The 17,846-nt window shown below is 37.9% G+C and overlaps 1 protein-coding gene across 21 annotated transcripts in view; it reads right to left on the bottom strand.

Moving 5' to 3' along the window:
* picalma (phosphatidylinositol binding clathrin assembly protein a) overlaps positions 1-17,846 on the bottom strand; it is a 48,562-nt gene that overhangs the window by 7,099 nt on the left and 23,617 nt on the right. For 4 of the 21 annotated variants that reach the window (XM_056240263.1, XM_056240266.1, XM_056240265.1 and 1 more), the window contains 12 exons: positions 15,860-15,957; positions 14,196-14,348; positions 12,244-12,327; positions 11,888-11,968; positions 10,893-11,000; positions 10,132-10,257; positions 9,716-9,746; positions 9,532-9,631; positions 8,726-8,749; positions 5,611-5,670; positions 4,204-4,308; positions 3,192-3,295 (listed from right to left, as the gene is read on the bottom strand). In XM_056240263.1, the coding sequence (XP_056096238.1) occupies positions 3,203-3,295; positions 4,204-4,308; positions 5,611-5,670; positions 8,726-8,749; positions 9,532-9,631; positions 9,716-9,746; positions 10,132-10,257; positions 10,893-11,000; positions 11,888-11,968; positions 12,244-12,327; positions 14,196-14,348; positions 15,860-15,957 (1,063 nt within the window). In that variant the 3' untranslated portion in view covers positions 3,192-3,202. The other 17 variants (XM_056240267.1, XM_056240270.1, XM_056240272.1 and 14 more) reach the window with 17 other exon arrangements.

Here is a 17,846-nt window from a genome sequence, read left to right as displayed (position 1 = left end):
GTGACGCTTTTCAGTTCATGTGTTTTGGAGGAGGTGTGGCTTTGAAGAGCGCTCTGAAGGGAGGGTGGGATCTCATGCTTTCAAAGCTAGCTCGCCATTGCTAGCCTCTCCGAAAATTACCTACCTTTAAGTATACTTTGAGATTTAATGCTGTGCTTTTAAGACACGGCCCCTCCGCATGAAAAATGAGCAACAGCAATCAATTAATTGATTGCAACACCCCAAAGATAAAAAATAAATATTTGCAAATCCTGCACCACATTCCAACCGATTTAGAAAATTCACACTGAATATGTGCAACATAAAAGATTTGACTGGACTGAAATGATCTTTTTTGTTTCTCTGGTGACGTATGCCAGACTTCACCAATCAATTACTTTGCTTAAACTCTCCCCCTTTCTTACAATCAACTGCAAGCTCACACTCAGATCTGCCGAGATCCAAACAACAACCGATGCACAGAACCAAGTCCCTGCCCTACATTTTTTTTTTTTTTTGATAAGAAAAATAAGATCATTCAGATCGTCACAATACTGAAGAAAATATCTGTCCCTACTTCCATTACATTGCAACCTTGAAAGATTTAATTCTGGATGATATGACCCCTTTAAATCCCAGGGAGAACAAAAGCATGCATGATTTGTAAATGAACTTCAAGATCATTTCAACAAGCTGAACAGTTACAAATCACATCATAATGATGGATATAGAAAACTTAAAGGGGCACTTGGCAACTCTAGTCATTTCTTCATTGTCGCATGTTTTCTCATCAAGCTCCCCCTACAGCTGTGCGGCGTATATTTTCACCTTCCTCCCGCTTTCTACCGCTGCTCATGTGCATTTGATATTATCGGAGCCGGGCAACTTTATCGTGTGGAGCTATGTCTACCGAGTGGGTAATACATCATACACAGTATCATAGAATTATGTCGAATTGCCATAAAGCAGTTCGTGTTTCTCGCTTGTTCTCGCTTCTCACGAGACTTCCTATTTCCAACTTACCGGGACGTTAGTCCCCATGTTGCAAGGTTGGATTTCCGCCTGGGGACACTGGGGGGAACGGGGAAAGTCACCATTCTCTCCAGAACAGGGGCCGGTTGCACCAGCTGTGCGCAAGTTACAACTTAGCCTAGTTTTGACGTAAATGGGCTAGGGATGTGCACGAATATTCGAATTTTCGAATATTCGAATTTTCGAATATTCGATCTGTAATTATTATTCGAAAAATAAAATACTATTCGAATTTTACTACATTGCTTTGCTGGCTGTAAATGCAGTGAATCCATGATAAATCCCAAGCACTAACTCGCAGTTATAATTAAAGGCACTGGGTGGCACTGTGGAGTGTGTTAACAAGTTGTGTGTATTTGATCACATAATGTTGTCGTCTGCCTCGCGAAGTTTGGAATTACTTGAAAACGATCTTACTAAATGGAATTACTTTTGATCGAATTAATTAATCTGAGTTATAATATCATCACCACAATGAGAAATCACATGAAATCCAAACAGTCGAATGAGGAAAGATAGTGTCCATCACTGCATCACGACTGCAGGTAAGCGCAGCTGGACCCCGCGTGATCCGAAATGATAACTTATCTTATAGCAAAATTATTTTGAGACATATACTTCCTTTAAGTTTCGTTTAGGGAGACAGGTTTAAGAACAGAAAACGCAAAGTGCTGTTAGAAACTTAGAACACAGTTATCTTTGTGTCTCTGAAGCGTCTGTCAGCAAAGCGCCTTTTCTCCCTCGAGCATAAATTGCTGGCGGCGCCCCTGCATGTGGACATTGTTTTTTCTCAATAAAAACGTGAAACAATATAAACACGATAATCATATGCTGACTCGTGTGTGTGTGTGTGTACGTTCTGTACGATATCTGGCGCAATCTGCTTTATTAGGTGTTTTTTCCCCCGTTCGCGCTGCCTAAGCCTGCTTTTATTAATGCTTTTGTTTTTTATATTTTTTGTTTACACATAGGCCTACTATTTAATGTTTTCAACTAAAAGAAAACTTTAACATATATTGTAAGCTTGTTGTGTATATTGCCTAATTGTAAGCTTGTTCAGAAGTGGTGACAAAAACATGAAAAAAAATTTAACTTAAAAAATAACGTCTTTTTCGTTAAACATCATTTAAATAAACGAATATTCGAATGCAATATTTTTGAAAAATGCCCATCCCTAAAATGGGCACTAAGTTACAACTTATGCACTACAAAATATTTTTTACGTTGCACCATTAAACTTAGTTTAAACGTAACTACATTCCAACTAAATATTTATGACAGCCTCCGATCAGGAGTAACGGTTGGAATAAAATATCAGATAGATGAACTGCATCAATAAGCTCTTCTTTTACACGACAGACTTCAATTCTTTAGACATATATGATAATGCTGACATTTACACTCGCTTACATTTTAAGAGAGAGAACATTATGTGAAAAGAATACTTTGTTAGTGGCTCTTTAACACCAACCCGTCCTAAACAGCGCCGCTGTGTGCATCGGTCCATGTTGTGCATGTCAAATATCAGTCAATCAATAAACGTAATTTCTTTTTTTTTTTAATCAATATTTATTTATTGATCCTTATTAATTTCATTTCAAATACAGTTTCTGAATGTTATTTAAATATAAAAACACTTATGTTATTCATGATCAAGTATCGTATTAAAAATGGAAACTTATTTTTACCGTTAGTAACGTGAGGCAAAAAAAGTTAGAATGAAGGATAAACTGAAATTCACGGCATTTCAACACAACTTCTGCTCATGTATTTGAAGGCTGCTATTGGTTCATCGAGGCTAAACGTCATATTATGCGACTACGCATTACTTTACGGAGAGTTTACGACCTACTAGCTACGTTCTACCTTACGAACAAACGGTGCAACGGAATAAAGTACAGAGTTAGTTACAAACTAGCTAGTAGTTACTAAGCCTCTAGTATGGACTTTACGTTACAATTTAAGAAAGAACTTCCGAACGGCTGGTGCAACCCTACCCAGGTTATTAAACCATTCAAATAATTTCTAAACGGTTTTATTAAGTTGAAATATTTGCCAAGTGTCCCTTTAAGTATTGAAGCACATAGAAAAACAGGGGTAAGAGTTTTGACAATAGAAACAATAAAAAAGCAAAAAGCGTCAAACACACACACACACACACACACACACACACACAGTACCTAAAGACGCTCTAAAGGAAATCCTTCAAAGACAGCTGTGCAAAAGGGTCCTGTCCCGGAGCTCTGAGAGGGCTTGAACTGGAAGGACTAGAGGCTGTAGAGAGCTAGTTTAGAAAGAACGAGAAAGATTGAAGGGGTCCGAGGACAGCCACACACACACACACACACACACACAAGAGGAAAATTCAGAGCCAGACAGGCTAGAGAATAAAAGAGGTTCAGAAAGAGAAAGGGTGTTTGCTAGCCACTAAAATCCTTCTCGTTCTGCAAGGCTGCGGGGGTGGTACTGATTTCCTGCGCTAACACTACTACAGAAATGAAGCAGGAGTGGCGGGGATCACCATATGTATTTCGAGCTGAGATTTAGGTCTGATTGTGGAATACATATGCTTCCCCAGAGATGTGTGAAGGCCACCATGCTAGCTTTCATATTCAGAACAGTGCTGCGATGGCACATGAGGATGAACTACAGCGCATTCTGAATAAAGCCTCTGGCGTTCTAGAGCGGCTTCTAGAATAGAGCATGATCAGTCAGGGTTGAGCTGATGGCTTTATTCCGAAAAGAATCATGGGGCTGGATAAATTCAAAAACTGCAGAGACCTATGGATAACTACTGTGCTCTAAAATGGGCAAATATGATTGGATTAAGGTGTGGTCACATTACCAAAATGGCTGTCTACACAAAAAAATTGCCTTTGAGGACAATAAAGTTAAAAGTAAATACATTTGTAAAATTAATACACAATACACGGGCAAAAGGAATATATTGCCTGTTATCTATAATCTAGTGAGGAAGCAGAACTCACACAGAAATCACTTTCTTTTGGGAAAAGCGGCAAATTTGCATGACCAACTTGAACTTGAAATCTGTGTGGGGAAATCCAGATTCTGTGAATTCCTTTAGAAATGACTGGATTTTGTCTGCGAAAATTCACCAACTCAACAGTAAATCTGACCACACCTTAAGGCTTCCAAATTTGATTTGTAACCTTATTATGTGTGAGGTTATACCTGTGCCCCTGAGATTGGGCCAAAGGGATTGGCCGGCCGCATCACAGGCTGCGTGTACATCATGGTAGGCTGGGTCATCATGGTCATGGAGCCCATTTGAGGTGTCTAGAAAGGAAATAAAAATTAAAGGGATAAAGAAACAGAAAGCAATGTGCAATGTCATGACTTTGTCCTGTCATGACTTTATGGGACAGAGTGTTAACATCTGGAACTTAAAATGCCAATGGTTTACAGAGCTCGTCTGTTCACATTGTGTTTGACAGTACTGAAACTCAGCAAAGAGGAATGTGAGCCAGTCTGAACTCAATGTTCTCATCTGATCAGACTAAAGTTACTGTTTAACTCCACCTGAGCTACAGAGCACACAGCAGACAGGAAAAGTTGCACACAGAAAGGGGTGGGGATTCTTTGGAGCAATTCATATTCTTCTACATTAAATCTAACTCTTAACAGAAAAACTGAGGTAAATACAAGATTTGGACTGGAGAATCTAAAATGTATGAGTCATAATAGCAGTTATGTAAGTGCAGATGCTGTTATTGAAAAGCGTCATTGACAAAGTGCCTCTCTTTTAACCATGGCCTGCGCTGCTTTACCTGTATGGCTTACTCAACCTCTATTATCGAGTATCTCTAAAAGAAGAGAGGAAAGTGCTGATTATAGATAGAAGCTTCATGTGCCCTCTTCAGTCCAAGTGGATTTAAATGCAAATGATAATAAAATTAATAATGCATTAAATTTTATTATAATTTAAAATTAAATAATCGAATTAGAATATATTTTTATTATTAACAATAACAACAAGAATAGTTATTATAAATATTTCTGATTAAAAATAAAAATGACAAATCTATTATTATTAATAATTATTAGGTGCTACATCAGGATCTCTTTCATACTTAAATTAATTAATACAATTTAATGATAATTTAAAACATAATTAATTAAATTGTTTTATTAAAAATAAAACTTAATGTATAATTATGAATAAAATAAGGAGCTACACCAGAATTATAACATTGGTTCCCGCTCATGCTTAATAAATAAGTAAACGAACACTAGACCATCCAGTCTTACACTGGAAAAAAGTGTTTTTCAAGAACATGTGAAAAACACTCAATGATGCCCATCTTTTTTTCTTAAAGCTAAGGGATCATGGAGGAGAAAGCAATGCAGAAAAACCCGCAAACGTGATGAATAAAACAGAGGGGAAAAAAGTCTCTGTATCGTTGACCTGCACTCAATGAAGAGGTGCTTGGAGCTCTAGAGAGCCCTTTATCGTGTTCTGCACACCCACACTACACCGGTGCGGACCGACAGCATCACTGCAGTCTCCGAATATACAGGAGTAGAAAAGATAATAGTTCTGACACTGATGGAGTGAGTAATGCAGTCATTTCTACTCACCATTGTGTATCCCATCATTCCTGTGGGCGTCGTGGCAGGGAAGGCCATGACTGAGGGAGCCTAGGAGGACGCATTCGATGTTAGAACAGAAATACCACAGGTGAAACATCATCAGTTTTTTTTTTAGCATGAAAGAGCAATTCTTCTGAACACCTTAAGTGAGAAATTTCCACTCGTGCAGCCATGAGATCACAACTGCCCCAGACACGCCATCTCAGTTTCCACGTTTACACACGGCCCTCGGTGAACAAAGGCAACTTTGTGCAAGTGGACTAACAGAATGGTCTTTTCACAATTTATTTTACTTCAGTATTTTAGCTTTCTCTCTTCATGGAGAGTCGCTCACATCTGGGAAACATTAAAGATGTCTTTACACACAGAGCATCAAAACAGGAATATAGGCAAGGAGATAAAGAGGAAGAGAGTGAGAAAAAGTGTGCATGTGTGTGACCTCTTTGAAGGCAGAGTGATTAGTTGCAGGTGCAGAGCTCTGGTGGAAGAGAGAAGCTCTTTGTGAAGGAGCTGTGAGATTCTCAAGAAGGCCTTCGGTAGCCACAGACGCACTATTATTTCCTCTGGTGCTTCGCTCCTCTGAACGGCCTCCGAAATTCAATGATGGTGACCAAAGGACCAATAAATTGTTAAATAAACATTTTTATCGAACACAGGGTAATTTACCCATGAACTATGACAACTTCTGAAAAAGCAGGGGAGATTGTTTTGATGTCATAAAACCCTTTACGAGGAAATTTAATTAATTGACAGATATTTCATTGTTCATGCTTATTTTCTCTATAAATGCAACAAAGTGAACAAAAATATTTTTCAAATAAGTGCTGTTCTTTTAAACTTTATATTAAGGAATTCTTATATATATATATATATATATATATATATATATATATATATATATATATATATATATATATATATATATATATATATATATATATATGTCCTCAAACATCACAATCATTTTCAACATTGATAAGAAATGTTTCTGGAGCACTAAATCTGCATATTAGAATGATTTCTGAAGGATCGTGAGACACTGAAGACTAAAAAGTAATGTGTTATGGCTAAAAATAATCAGCTTTGTAATAAGTAATAATAAGTAAGTTGTAATAATCAATTAATTACATTTTAAATATATATTAAACGGTTTTAAATTTTAATATTTTAGAATATTATGGTTTTACTATACGTATGATCAAATAAACAGCCTTATGGGCCTTTCACACAGGACTCGGAAAGCGCTGCGCTATGAAACCCATTCATTTCAATGGCTTGCGCCGCGCGAAGACGTTTTGTTGCTGCGTCGACCAAAGCGCAAGCACAGCGGTGCGCAGCTCGCGCGCATGCCGCGGTCAAAGTTCAAAATAGTTCAACTTTTGCCGCTGCGCTCTGTGACGATTACCAGCGCGGCCAATAGAAAAGGGACATCCAAACAAACACGGAAATCAAAATGGATGAACGCCTAGCACTGTGCACGGGACAGATAAATAGTTTACTGCTGACCGAAAGGAGGAACAAAAATCAAAATAACTAACGTTATTATACTGACGTGTAGAACTCCCGCTTAAAGTTTTTGAAAACTCCGCCTACTTTGCTCTGGCAGAGCGCAGCGCAAATCACGTTGCATCTGAAGGGCAACGCTGAACCCAGCGGCCAGCGCAGCGCATTCTGCGTCCTGTGTGAAAGCCCCTTTAGGCCGTGTGTCCACCAAAGCGTTTTTACTTGCGCCTGGCGTACGTTTTCAATTGTTTTCAATGGGAGCGCTGCGTTTTTTAAACGCCATGAGCGCAACGAGGCGCTGAGCGTGTATTTAACGCTCAAGGCCGTGTGTCCACCAAAGCGTTATTACTCGCGCCTGGCGTACGTTTTCAATTGTTTTCAATGGGAGCGCCGCGTTTTTTAAACGCCATGAGCGCAACGAGGCGCTGAGCGTGTATTTAACGCTCAAGCGCTGAGCGTTCGGTGTTTTTTACACACTGAAGCGCTGAGCGCCCGGCGTTTTTACTGGTCGCCGAGAGTTGAAAAATGTTCAACTTGTGGATAAAACGCAGCGCTCATCACTGTCACTTTTCACCAACCGTCCAATCACAGTGGAGGAGGGGCGGGACTAATATCACACCGACCAACTGTCACAACATTCTATCTGTACAACGACATCAACCAGCAGAGCAAACCGAACAAAATGGATGAAAAATATTTTTTTAGTATGAAACAAATTACTTGCGAAATCAGTTACAAGTAAACTGTGCTGCGGATATTCTGTATCATAGCAACGAAACGTCTCAACGGAAAAAACGCTGCGCTTCCAAAACGCTCTCATGCGCTCACACCATATTTGTTTTGGGGAGTTTTAAAGTTAAAGTTTAAAGTTTTACAAATTCTCTGAACACTGTTGTGAATCTATCTAACTAACTAAACATTGTGTGCTTTTCTGTGTATATCACACTGAAACAGAACAGATTGAAATTAATCTCAAGATGATGAAAGGTTAATATGCTGGCAGAGTTGTGGAATCTCATTATGATACAAACGGTACAATGTAAACATGGAAATGTAAACTTGTATCTAGACTAGGATAAGCGAACAGTTCAGCTGTACTGCATTCTTAGGAGAAACATTTAACTCTGCAGGATTTAATGGGACTAAATCATGCTGATGTACTTATAAATCCATCAATATCCTGTTTAAGAAAAAAAATCTCTGGTGGAAGTGTTTCCATCAGAACGTTTACCAAGGCACGTTATGGATCGGAATCAAACAGTTGGGCGTACCTTGTATTGGACTTTGCACATTGTCCAGTAAACCCTGCACTGGAAACACTAACCCATTGATTCACACCAAAATGACTTCAGTTGTTTGCTGATGGCGATAAACAAATGAAACCGATGAGGAAAGGGTAAAAGAGGAAGAGAGCTGTCAGCCATGCCGAGATAACATTTTGTTAGATCAGCTCATGGGTTTCAGTGCAATTTTGGTCACTCGCTCACTCAAACACACACACACGCACAGGTCATAAACTGTGACCAAAGCAAATGCGGTGCGGTGGGGTTAATAATCTCATGCGTTTCAGAGAAACGTTCAACTCAACAATTCGACTTACGTATTGTGGGAAAATCATGCCGTTCTGTTTATCCCCCGGACGAGAACAGTTACACAACGCAACAAACACAATTAGAGGGCATACAACACACTAACATCTCGCATTGTAAGCTCACACAAACACATTGTAAACACAGACAAGACAATACATTCAGGCTGTTTTTGAGGGTGGATTACAGCTCTGTTCCAAAAGCTAATGTGCTGCTTACCTAGACAACAAGTAGGCAGCAAAATCATGTTGCTTTATAAGATTCCTCAATGTGGTCAAAATAAAGGCAGAATTGCATATATATTTCAGAAGTAAGGCAATTCCAATTTTGAAAAGTACAACAGTTGTACCCATTCAGAAATTGTTAAACAAACACAAGAGATAACACAAGAGCACCAACAAAGTTATTCACAGTTAATAATAAACAGATGAAGTTAATGAAATGCATCAATGAGTCGAAGTTCCATTACATGACAATAAAACCTGATAAGCAAATGTTTAAAGAGACAGAAGTCTCTATAGATCATTGTACACCTACAGAACAAATGTTAGCTAGCCATTTTGTGTCTGTATACATCATCATCCAATCATTGGACTGCCATTTCGGTCACATGAAATTAGTTTTTGCTAATGTACAATGCTTAGAAGGTAGCTCCCCGTGTAGACAGCGAGGCAGCTCATCAGGGTTTGGAACAGAGCCCATGTTTCAGAATCAGTGGAGGATCTCCAACTATTATCCGTCTATTGGTTTATGACAGCTGTTTCTAGCATGAGTTTTGTTTCATTTGAGTAAGAGAAAGCACATATTGTTTCCTCACCATAGTGGCAGGGTTCCATGTTGTGGTCGGAGCCATCTTTGGTTGCCAGTTGGTTCCTCCAGTCAACTTCTTCTCTCCGGGTTGAATCCAGTGCATGTCACTGAGGAGGAACAGAAGAAACAATCATGATAAAGTTTGAAGAACACTATGAATTTAGATTGAGATGAACCGTAAATGTTCATACTTCTTCATTGTTCCATTTCCAATACCGAGATCTATAAAAATAAATAAATAAAAGAGAGAAAAACTTGTTAGAACTATGCCAGCCATTGCGTAATGCTAAATTCATCTTTTTAGCATCCTATATCAATAAATAGCATGAAAGTTGCTATTCCTGATTATTACTACCAGAATAAAGACAGGGCTGCATGATTTGGGGGGGATTTTGATTACTATAAACCGAGCTGCACTGAGACACTGAAAACAGGATCATGAGATGCATGTGTGCCATGCTACCCTCTGAAACTTTTATTAAACCTTATTTTTAATTCAATTTCAGTCTTTGCGATTTAATAATTGCACCAAGCCAATTTTATTTCAATTAATCGTGCAGCCCTAATACAGAGAGTTTGCTTGATGTAACAAGAACAGGACGCTTACTGCCCACAAGGTTGGCCAGAGAGGAATCCAAGTCATCGGAAACCAGTTTGCCAGCTTGGGCGCTGGGCGTCAGGCCCTGGTTGGGAGAGGCCACTGTGGGTTTCAGGAGGCCACCTAAAATATCATCTTAAACAAACAGAGGAGAGGGAATGGGAGAGGGATAAAAGACGCAGACAACACACACAAACACAAAAAGCACAATTAGGTTGGTTGGGTGGAGCAAGAGGCAGAGCAATGTTGAAGGACTGAAAGTGAAAGAATGTGGGTAAAATCTTGTGCAGTCAACTCACCCAGACATGCAGTGCCATGCAAAGCCAGCGGCCCAAACAGATCAAACCACACAGTGAGAGGAGAAAAAGAGGACAGGATGAGGAAAATCCCAAAACATGACTGTGCAACTTAATGGTGGTCTTATTTTGACCCGACACAGATTCACAATAAAAAGAAATGCTTAGAAATTTAAGCTAAATTCAAGTCAACTTCTGTAATGTACCATATTATTTTTTTCCCTTTAAAATAACATGCTTGAAAAGACCAAGAATGTATATTAAGACAGTGAGTTTTTAATTTAACATTGATTGTTTTTATTTATTTTTTATTATGTGTTGTGCGCTGGTCAAACCTGAGTTGCCAATATGAGCGTTAAGGCTCAATGTTTTAGAGTGCTAACCACTGCACTCTGTGGTAAGATGGATGTGAAGCATCATGTGGAGAGATAAGCAATGAGTGAGTCACAGCAACTGGGTTAACATCTCCCTTACCAGTCGAGTCTGTGCTGTTGGCGGCCGACTTATTGCCGAACACGGAGTCAAAGTCGACATTAAGGCCTGTCGAACTAGGAGGCTGGGCGGCGGGAGGTGCAGAGAACCCTGTGTTAGAGAAAACAAGGTCAGACCTAAAAAAAACACCACAGGCTGGTTCACCTACACGTTATGGCTGTAAAAATGCCAGAAAAGTCATTTTAAACTGGTTAATGTTTTCTTCCAGTTCATGTGTAATGCATAATTGCCATCATTAATTTAAATGAATCATTTCTGTTGTAGTCGAGAGACTTCCAAAAATGTCAGCTGTTAAGCACACAACATGATTGAAGCAACAACAAAAAAGCAGCGATTTAACTTGAACCAACAACAGCATCAACTTCATCATGCCAACCTATCCTGTCTGATAAAAGCTCCTCATTTATCCCCCTTTTTCATTGTACCTGTAAAGTTTCAACCACTATCCTAAATGACTATGAGCTATTTGAGGTAAAATAACTAATAAAATAAATAAATAAAAATAGGGTAAATCACTAGATTTTATATTATTCTTTTCAATTTTTTTGTATTATTTAATTCAATAAATTGTGATATTCAGACTAATTAAATTAAATATGCAAAATCAAATATAAACATTAGATGAAACAAAATGATGTTGCCTTGCCAACTAATTGAAATCAAATTAAAGTTGAAATTAAATTAAAGTTGAAGAACTAAAAATCACTAAAAGTGAAATTAAAAATAATTTAAAGCTAAATATAAATAAGAAAAAAGACAAAGGCACATAAAATTACTAAAAAATATTGTTAATTCTAAAAGTTAAAAACACGTTGCAAAATGGAACTGTGAGCCGAAAGTCTGAATCAACTTCCAACCTGTTCCTACCAGCTCAACAAAAGCCCACCTGCGAATGGAACAAAAAAGGACAAGAGACAGCTGTAGGACAGTTTGGACACAGAAAGATAGAGACAGGCTGGAGGGATGACGACACCTACCTCCGAATAGTCCAGCTACAGCGGAGGGCTCAGAGTGGAAGAGAGGAGTGTTAGGGTAGGCAGCCGGAGAGCAGAACGAGTCTGACAGGCCCAGAATAAAAGCACAGGAGAGCCAGAAATGGGAAAATTAGTCAAGTGAGACAGGAATTTGCAATAAAGAAGCAAAACTAATATCAGGAAAGAAATTATATAAAGCCTGCATACTCTATATTTAAATTAAGAGGGTGAAGATAAAACAAAACCGTAGTTAATTTTTTGGGGGAGTTAAAAAAGCACTCAGAGGGGAACCCACGGGGAAAAAATGTCACTATGTTTCCTGAGGTCAGAAAACATAAATCACACTGGGACGTCTGTACCTGAGAGGAAGCAGCCCATCCGAGCAGAGGGCTCGACGGGTGACGCAACCGAACTGCTCGAATCAATAAAGGGATTGTAATTATCTGGAGAACCAAGAAATGAAATTGACATTTGGGAAAAACTTTAAAACTTAACACTCTAAGGATGGGAGAAATAGAAAAGGCTAAAGGAAAAGGGCAGCAAAGCACAACCAAGCAGGTTTTTGAGTAAGGTGATCCAGAGACCATCATACAGACCCATAAAGAAAAATCACCATATAAAAAGCAATTATTTGAGGTGAAGTGTGGGCAAAAAGGACCACCAAACACAAATAGGGCACATACATTTTTAAGCAGTTAATTTGTACTTGATAACAGCCATTCTCACTCTTGATCACACTCATTTATTCATATTAGACCAGCATTACTTGACCATAAAAGCTGAGTCACCATATTACAGCTGTACAAACACGCTTTAGTAGCAACAAAACATCTGTCTGTCACACTCTCAAATATGTTATTGTTCGCTTCGAGAACATAATAAATAAAGTCCTCAGCATAGAACAAACTCACAGGAGCTAAACTTCCTTTATTGTTTTGACAACCATAGAAAGCCATACACACATTCACAAACACACACAGGCTGTTTTTCAAAACCTAAGCTGTGTTCAGAATAGCATACTTCTCTTACCATCTCTGCAGGATTGCATATGACAATATTATAAATTATAATTTAGTATGATCTACATTTGCCAAAATGTGCAGTATATAACCCAAGTACACTGCAAGAATCACTGTATCCCACAAAGCAATGCGCTTGATGATCCATTTTTTTTTAATAATTTCCACTGATACCTTATTTTATTATTTTTTATTATTTTTTGTTATTTTCTTGTCACTGCTGTTGTTGTGTGTATCAATGAATTGAAAATATTGTACATATGCCAATCATGAAATTACTTTTTTCCCCAATTTCGATAACTAAAAAGCAATTAATAAAGCATGTAATAAAGTCATTGGGCCCTATCATAAACCCGGCGCAATGCGACGCTAGGTGCGAAGCAAGTGTTTTTTGCTAGTTTCAGCCCAACGCAGTTATCTTTTTATCGTCCTGTGCCACGTTGTTTAAATAGCAAATGCATTTGCACACATTTGTGCGCCCAAATTACCTGCTGGTCTGAAAACGAGGTGGGTTCAGGCGCATAGTTGGCACGTTGCTATGAAACCTGGTCAATGGAGCAATATTTTTTTTTTGTTAAAGAGCGAGTTAGTAATGTGCGCCTATAGGCGGGTCCACAACGCACGTACAGTTCCCGTAGATGAGACACTGATTGGTTTATTGCACGTTACGCCCAAAACACACCCGTTACTCATTAAGATAATAAAGAAAACCCTTTTAGACCATCCGCCGACCATTTTCCCCATCTTTAAACTAGCAAAAGTGGATTCCCTAAGTGCGCTTGCGCCGTGCGCTTTAGACCATGCGCTTAGATCGTTAAAATAGGGTAAAATCATAACGTTACTATATATTCTATATAAAACATTTAATGCTTAATAGACTGTTTTACATACTATTTAACTAATTAGTATGTGAAATTTAATTCATTTTTTGTGTAAATAATGCATTCAGTAGTATACCCTGAATATAACCTATGCAGTATTTTATTTAGCTCTGCCTTTGCAGACAGCCTTTTTGGGCATTATAGGTGCATTTGAAGTTTTGAGTTAGATCTAAAAATACTGTCTAGGTAGGCAGCTCACTAGGTTTTGAGTACACAGCCGATATGAACTCAAGACACACGTATCAGATATTTTAAGGGTTAACTCGGGTCACTGCCCAGCTGGTCTTTGTACACTTGATGTGGTGGAGCATTCAGGAAAAAAATGAGAGAGGAGGGAAAACAGACTAGCAGCAGCAGCAGGCGAAAGAAAGCAAACAGTGCACTACATGAGAGAAAAGAACAGGCGTTTACCACCGAACATTTCATGACTGGGTGTCCTAGAGGAAAAACTAACAGCATCTGAAGACACAACAGGCAGATGGACAGGATCAACAACAGGTTTTGTAAGGAAAGGATTTAAGTTTGGAATGGAGTCGTCAACAGCCTCTGTAGACGTGAAAGGATCTACACGGCCAAAGACAAGACAGAAACAGAAAATAACAAGAAGAGGTTAGAAAGAGAGAGAGAGCAAGAGAGAGAGAGAGAACATGCAAACAGAGACTAACAGACAAATGAGGTGGAGTCTGTTTGGTCTTTGGATGCTTTCAGATGTAAATAAACTACCATCGCACTGGACTGAATGACACGGGTTGTAATGTATATGTAACATAAATTGTGCATTAAGCTAAATGGACAGGAATGAATCAGGACAAATATTAGAATGCATAAAATTGTATTTGACTGGCAATCAAATACATTGAGCAAACCTTAGTGTGATTTCCAGCTTTAAAGTTGTACTAAAATGATTAAATGTATACATATTAATGCACACAATATAAAACATTATTATTGTTACTCATTACTTATTATTGTACATTTTTAAAGCTGCAAAATTGTAAAAATAAAAAAAAAATAAAAAAATACTTATACTCTACTATATATTATTGTTATTAACATTTTTTGTTATTATCATTATTATTGTAGTACAACTTAAAAAAAATTACTGGCTATGGCAAAGTTTAAGTAAACATTTAGCCTGACATGTTTAAAAAAATAAAATAAAATACACACCATATTATATATTATTATTGTTAATTAAGTACAAATTTACAGCTGAAATGCAGCTTTTATTTACTACAATATTTAATTAAAAAAAGTTTAAAAAAGAATCAAATATTGATTTCATGTTGTATATAATATAAATCCCAAAATCCAATGTGAAATTTAACGTAATCTATAAACACCTAAGTATACCTCTTCTAGATATCATTTTCACTGTTAACCTACTATTAAAGGATTAGTTCACACATTTTGTTCCAAGACTTGGAATATGTTCAATTCGAAAGGATCACTTTTACAGTGTGACAACCCAAGTTTAGATTTAGTCCATTATCTTGGAGAAGTGTGGCCAGGATAGCCATCTAAAATGCCACATTTTGTGTTCCAGGGAATGAAGCTCTTATGGGTTTGGAACAACATAGGGATGAATAAATGATTACAGATTTATCATTTTTAGGTGAGCTATTCCTTTAAATGCAGTAGGACATGAGAGCACTCTGGTGTTGAAAAGTGTAAAGCCTGCTTGAAACTCCAACGAGCTTCAACTCACATCAAGATAATACATCTGGAAAAGTTTCCGAGCGTGTTTTACGTAGTATAATTCAATAAACACTGAAAGCTGCAGACCTTTTCTGGATCTGCCTGTCTAATATCGGAAACCAATATTACGTCAGTGCCATCAGGTTAAATATCATGTTACACAGCCTATCAGCTCTTTTGGTTAAAAATTAGCGCCTCATTTAACAGTTTAGATGTTATTTAGATGCATGCAACAAAAACATTGTTTCTTTCCTCAAGGATAAAAATCCAGAGGGAAAATTCATGGCTTCAGAGGAGAAGACTGTTGATGTAAGCTCGATTTCTTTGAGATACATATTAATGCAGATCTGTGAGTTCCTGTGGTGTGACCCGCTCACCTCCCCATGTGTTGGCTGAAGGCAGGCCGGTGGAGAGAGGCAGGGAGGGCTGGAACGCAGGCTGCAGGTCCAGCAGATCGTTCGGCACCTTCGGAGTACTGGAGCCAGACAAACACAGAAACACACGAATCACATTAATGTCTTCCATTAAACGGCAGTCGAAGCGCCAAGCATTTCACAGTTATATGGCAAAGACAAACTTGGCATGTTGATTTGAAGTGCTTAACCCTCTGGGGACCAGAAACGCGCGGGCGCGTTTTGCTCGTTTTTTTTCACATAGCAGAAAAATAGACTTAAAGTACTACCATCATTTCTGTTCATATAGAGTTAAGAAATATGAGAAAATAATCTGTTAAATGTCTACTTTTTTATGTGCGCACATACAATCGAAATAAAATATTGTGCTTTTGTAAAATAAAGAAAATAAACAGGGTGTGCGTTCTGCCTGCAGTCACCGTGAACTTTTTTTCTGGAGCACGTCTCTAATCTTCAACACAACTCAGCTTATACTATTCACCCAGCCATAAGCAATATATCTTTTAAATCGTTTGAGTTTGTACTTTTAAATGATCCGATTCAAAACTAAAATTAATATTCTCCGTTTATGTTATCTATATAAAAAGAGAGACGTGTCAGCCCGTCTCATTATCGTTCTCTCAGCTGATTATCCCTGGTAATGTGACACGCCCACGGAGAGCACGCGCTATTCAAACGCAAATATGTGAAGCAACACATTGAGACGCGTGAACGCCCATAAACTCTGAAAACACACATTATTTTTTAGTCAGATTAATCTACTGTCGTCTTGCGCGGCTATATGAGGAACAATCCTGGGACATTTACCACTGGGTTTATTTTCACTGCGAGGATGAACAGATTCAGCTGAGAAGTAAGTGTTTTTTGCAAGTGCTTTGTTCTAATCGCGATATAGAATAACGTAGTGTCTGTAAACGGAAAAATAGCGTACTGTTAAATGTGAATCATGTGTGTGTGTGTGTGTGTGTGCGTGTGTGTGTGTGTGTGTGTGTGTGTGTGTGTGTGTGTGTGTGTGTGTGTGAATGAATGAATGAATGAACGCACAGATACGCACTGTTACAGACTAAATAACATTTCGTTGACTCGTTTTGGATAAAGTTTTTACTCTAAAATAGACATCAAATAAGCTTTTTTTAGGAGTTTCTGCTCATATGTTAAATATATAGTATGTTTTGTCAATAAACTAATCAACTAAGATGTTTTAGTGTTTGTTCAAGCTATCAAAATAATGAATCCTCAACTTTGAAATATGTATGATCAAACTAAGACATTTATGGAGAAAGACAATTTTCTTTTCAAGATGTTTCCAACTCTAACTTTGAACTGAAATAAAACCATGTCTATACGGTGAAGGGTGTGTGATAGAAGTGTCCAGACTTATGCACCCTGTATTTTCCTTATATAAATCCAAACAATCTAAAAGCCATTCTTTTTTAAATCTCCTCATTCTTTGTGCAAAGCTCCTGTAATGATATGGCCTGATAGCACCTAATAGGGCCATTATGGGGAGGGTCTTTGTCTTTCTCAGGTGTGAAATTCCACACATATTAATGAGAGACCACGCCTCCTCGCATAAAGCTTTCTCAAACAAAACACGTCATTAAAAATGTAAAAGACTTTATTGACTTATCTGAATGAGTAGTCAGGATGATTCTCACATAGTTTTGGAGCAAATATTCTAGGCTATGTGATACAATTTTCAAAAGTCTTGTGAAGAAATAATCAATATGTGTTTTGTGGTCTTATTTCAGCAACTTTCATTTTTATTTTTTTCAATAACCACGCATAAACATTATTCTATTAAAAATACAAACATGTACATACATGTTGCTCACTCATCATGGTAGCCAAGTTTGTGCTATATAGAGTGAATTTACACCTTTGCCATTAACATGTTTATAAATAACTGAAAAAAGCACAAATGTCAGTGCATGTCAAAACATCCCAAGGG

Source organism: Rhinichthys klamathensis, unplaced genomic scaffold (assembly GCF_029890125.1).
Source record: "Rhinichthys klamathensis goyatoka isolate OS25496 unplaced genomic scaffold, OSU_Roscu_1.1 h1tg000585l_1, whole genome shotgun sequence".
NCBI classification, from domain to species: Eukaryota; Metazoa; Chordata; class Actinopteri; order Cypriniformes; family Leuciscidae; genus Rhinichthys; species Rhinichthys klamathensis.
Note: the sequence above shows the minus strand (reverse complement) of the source record. Positions and strands in the feature narration are given on the sequence as shown.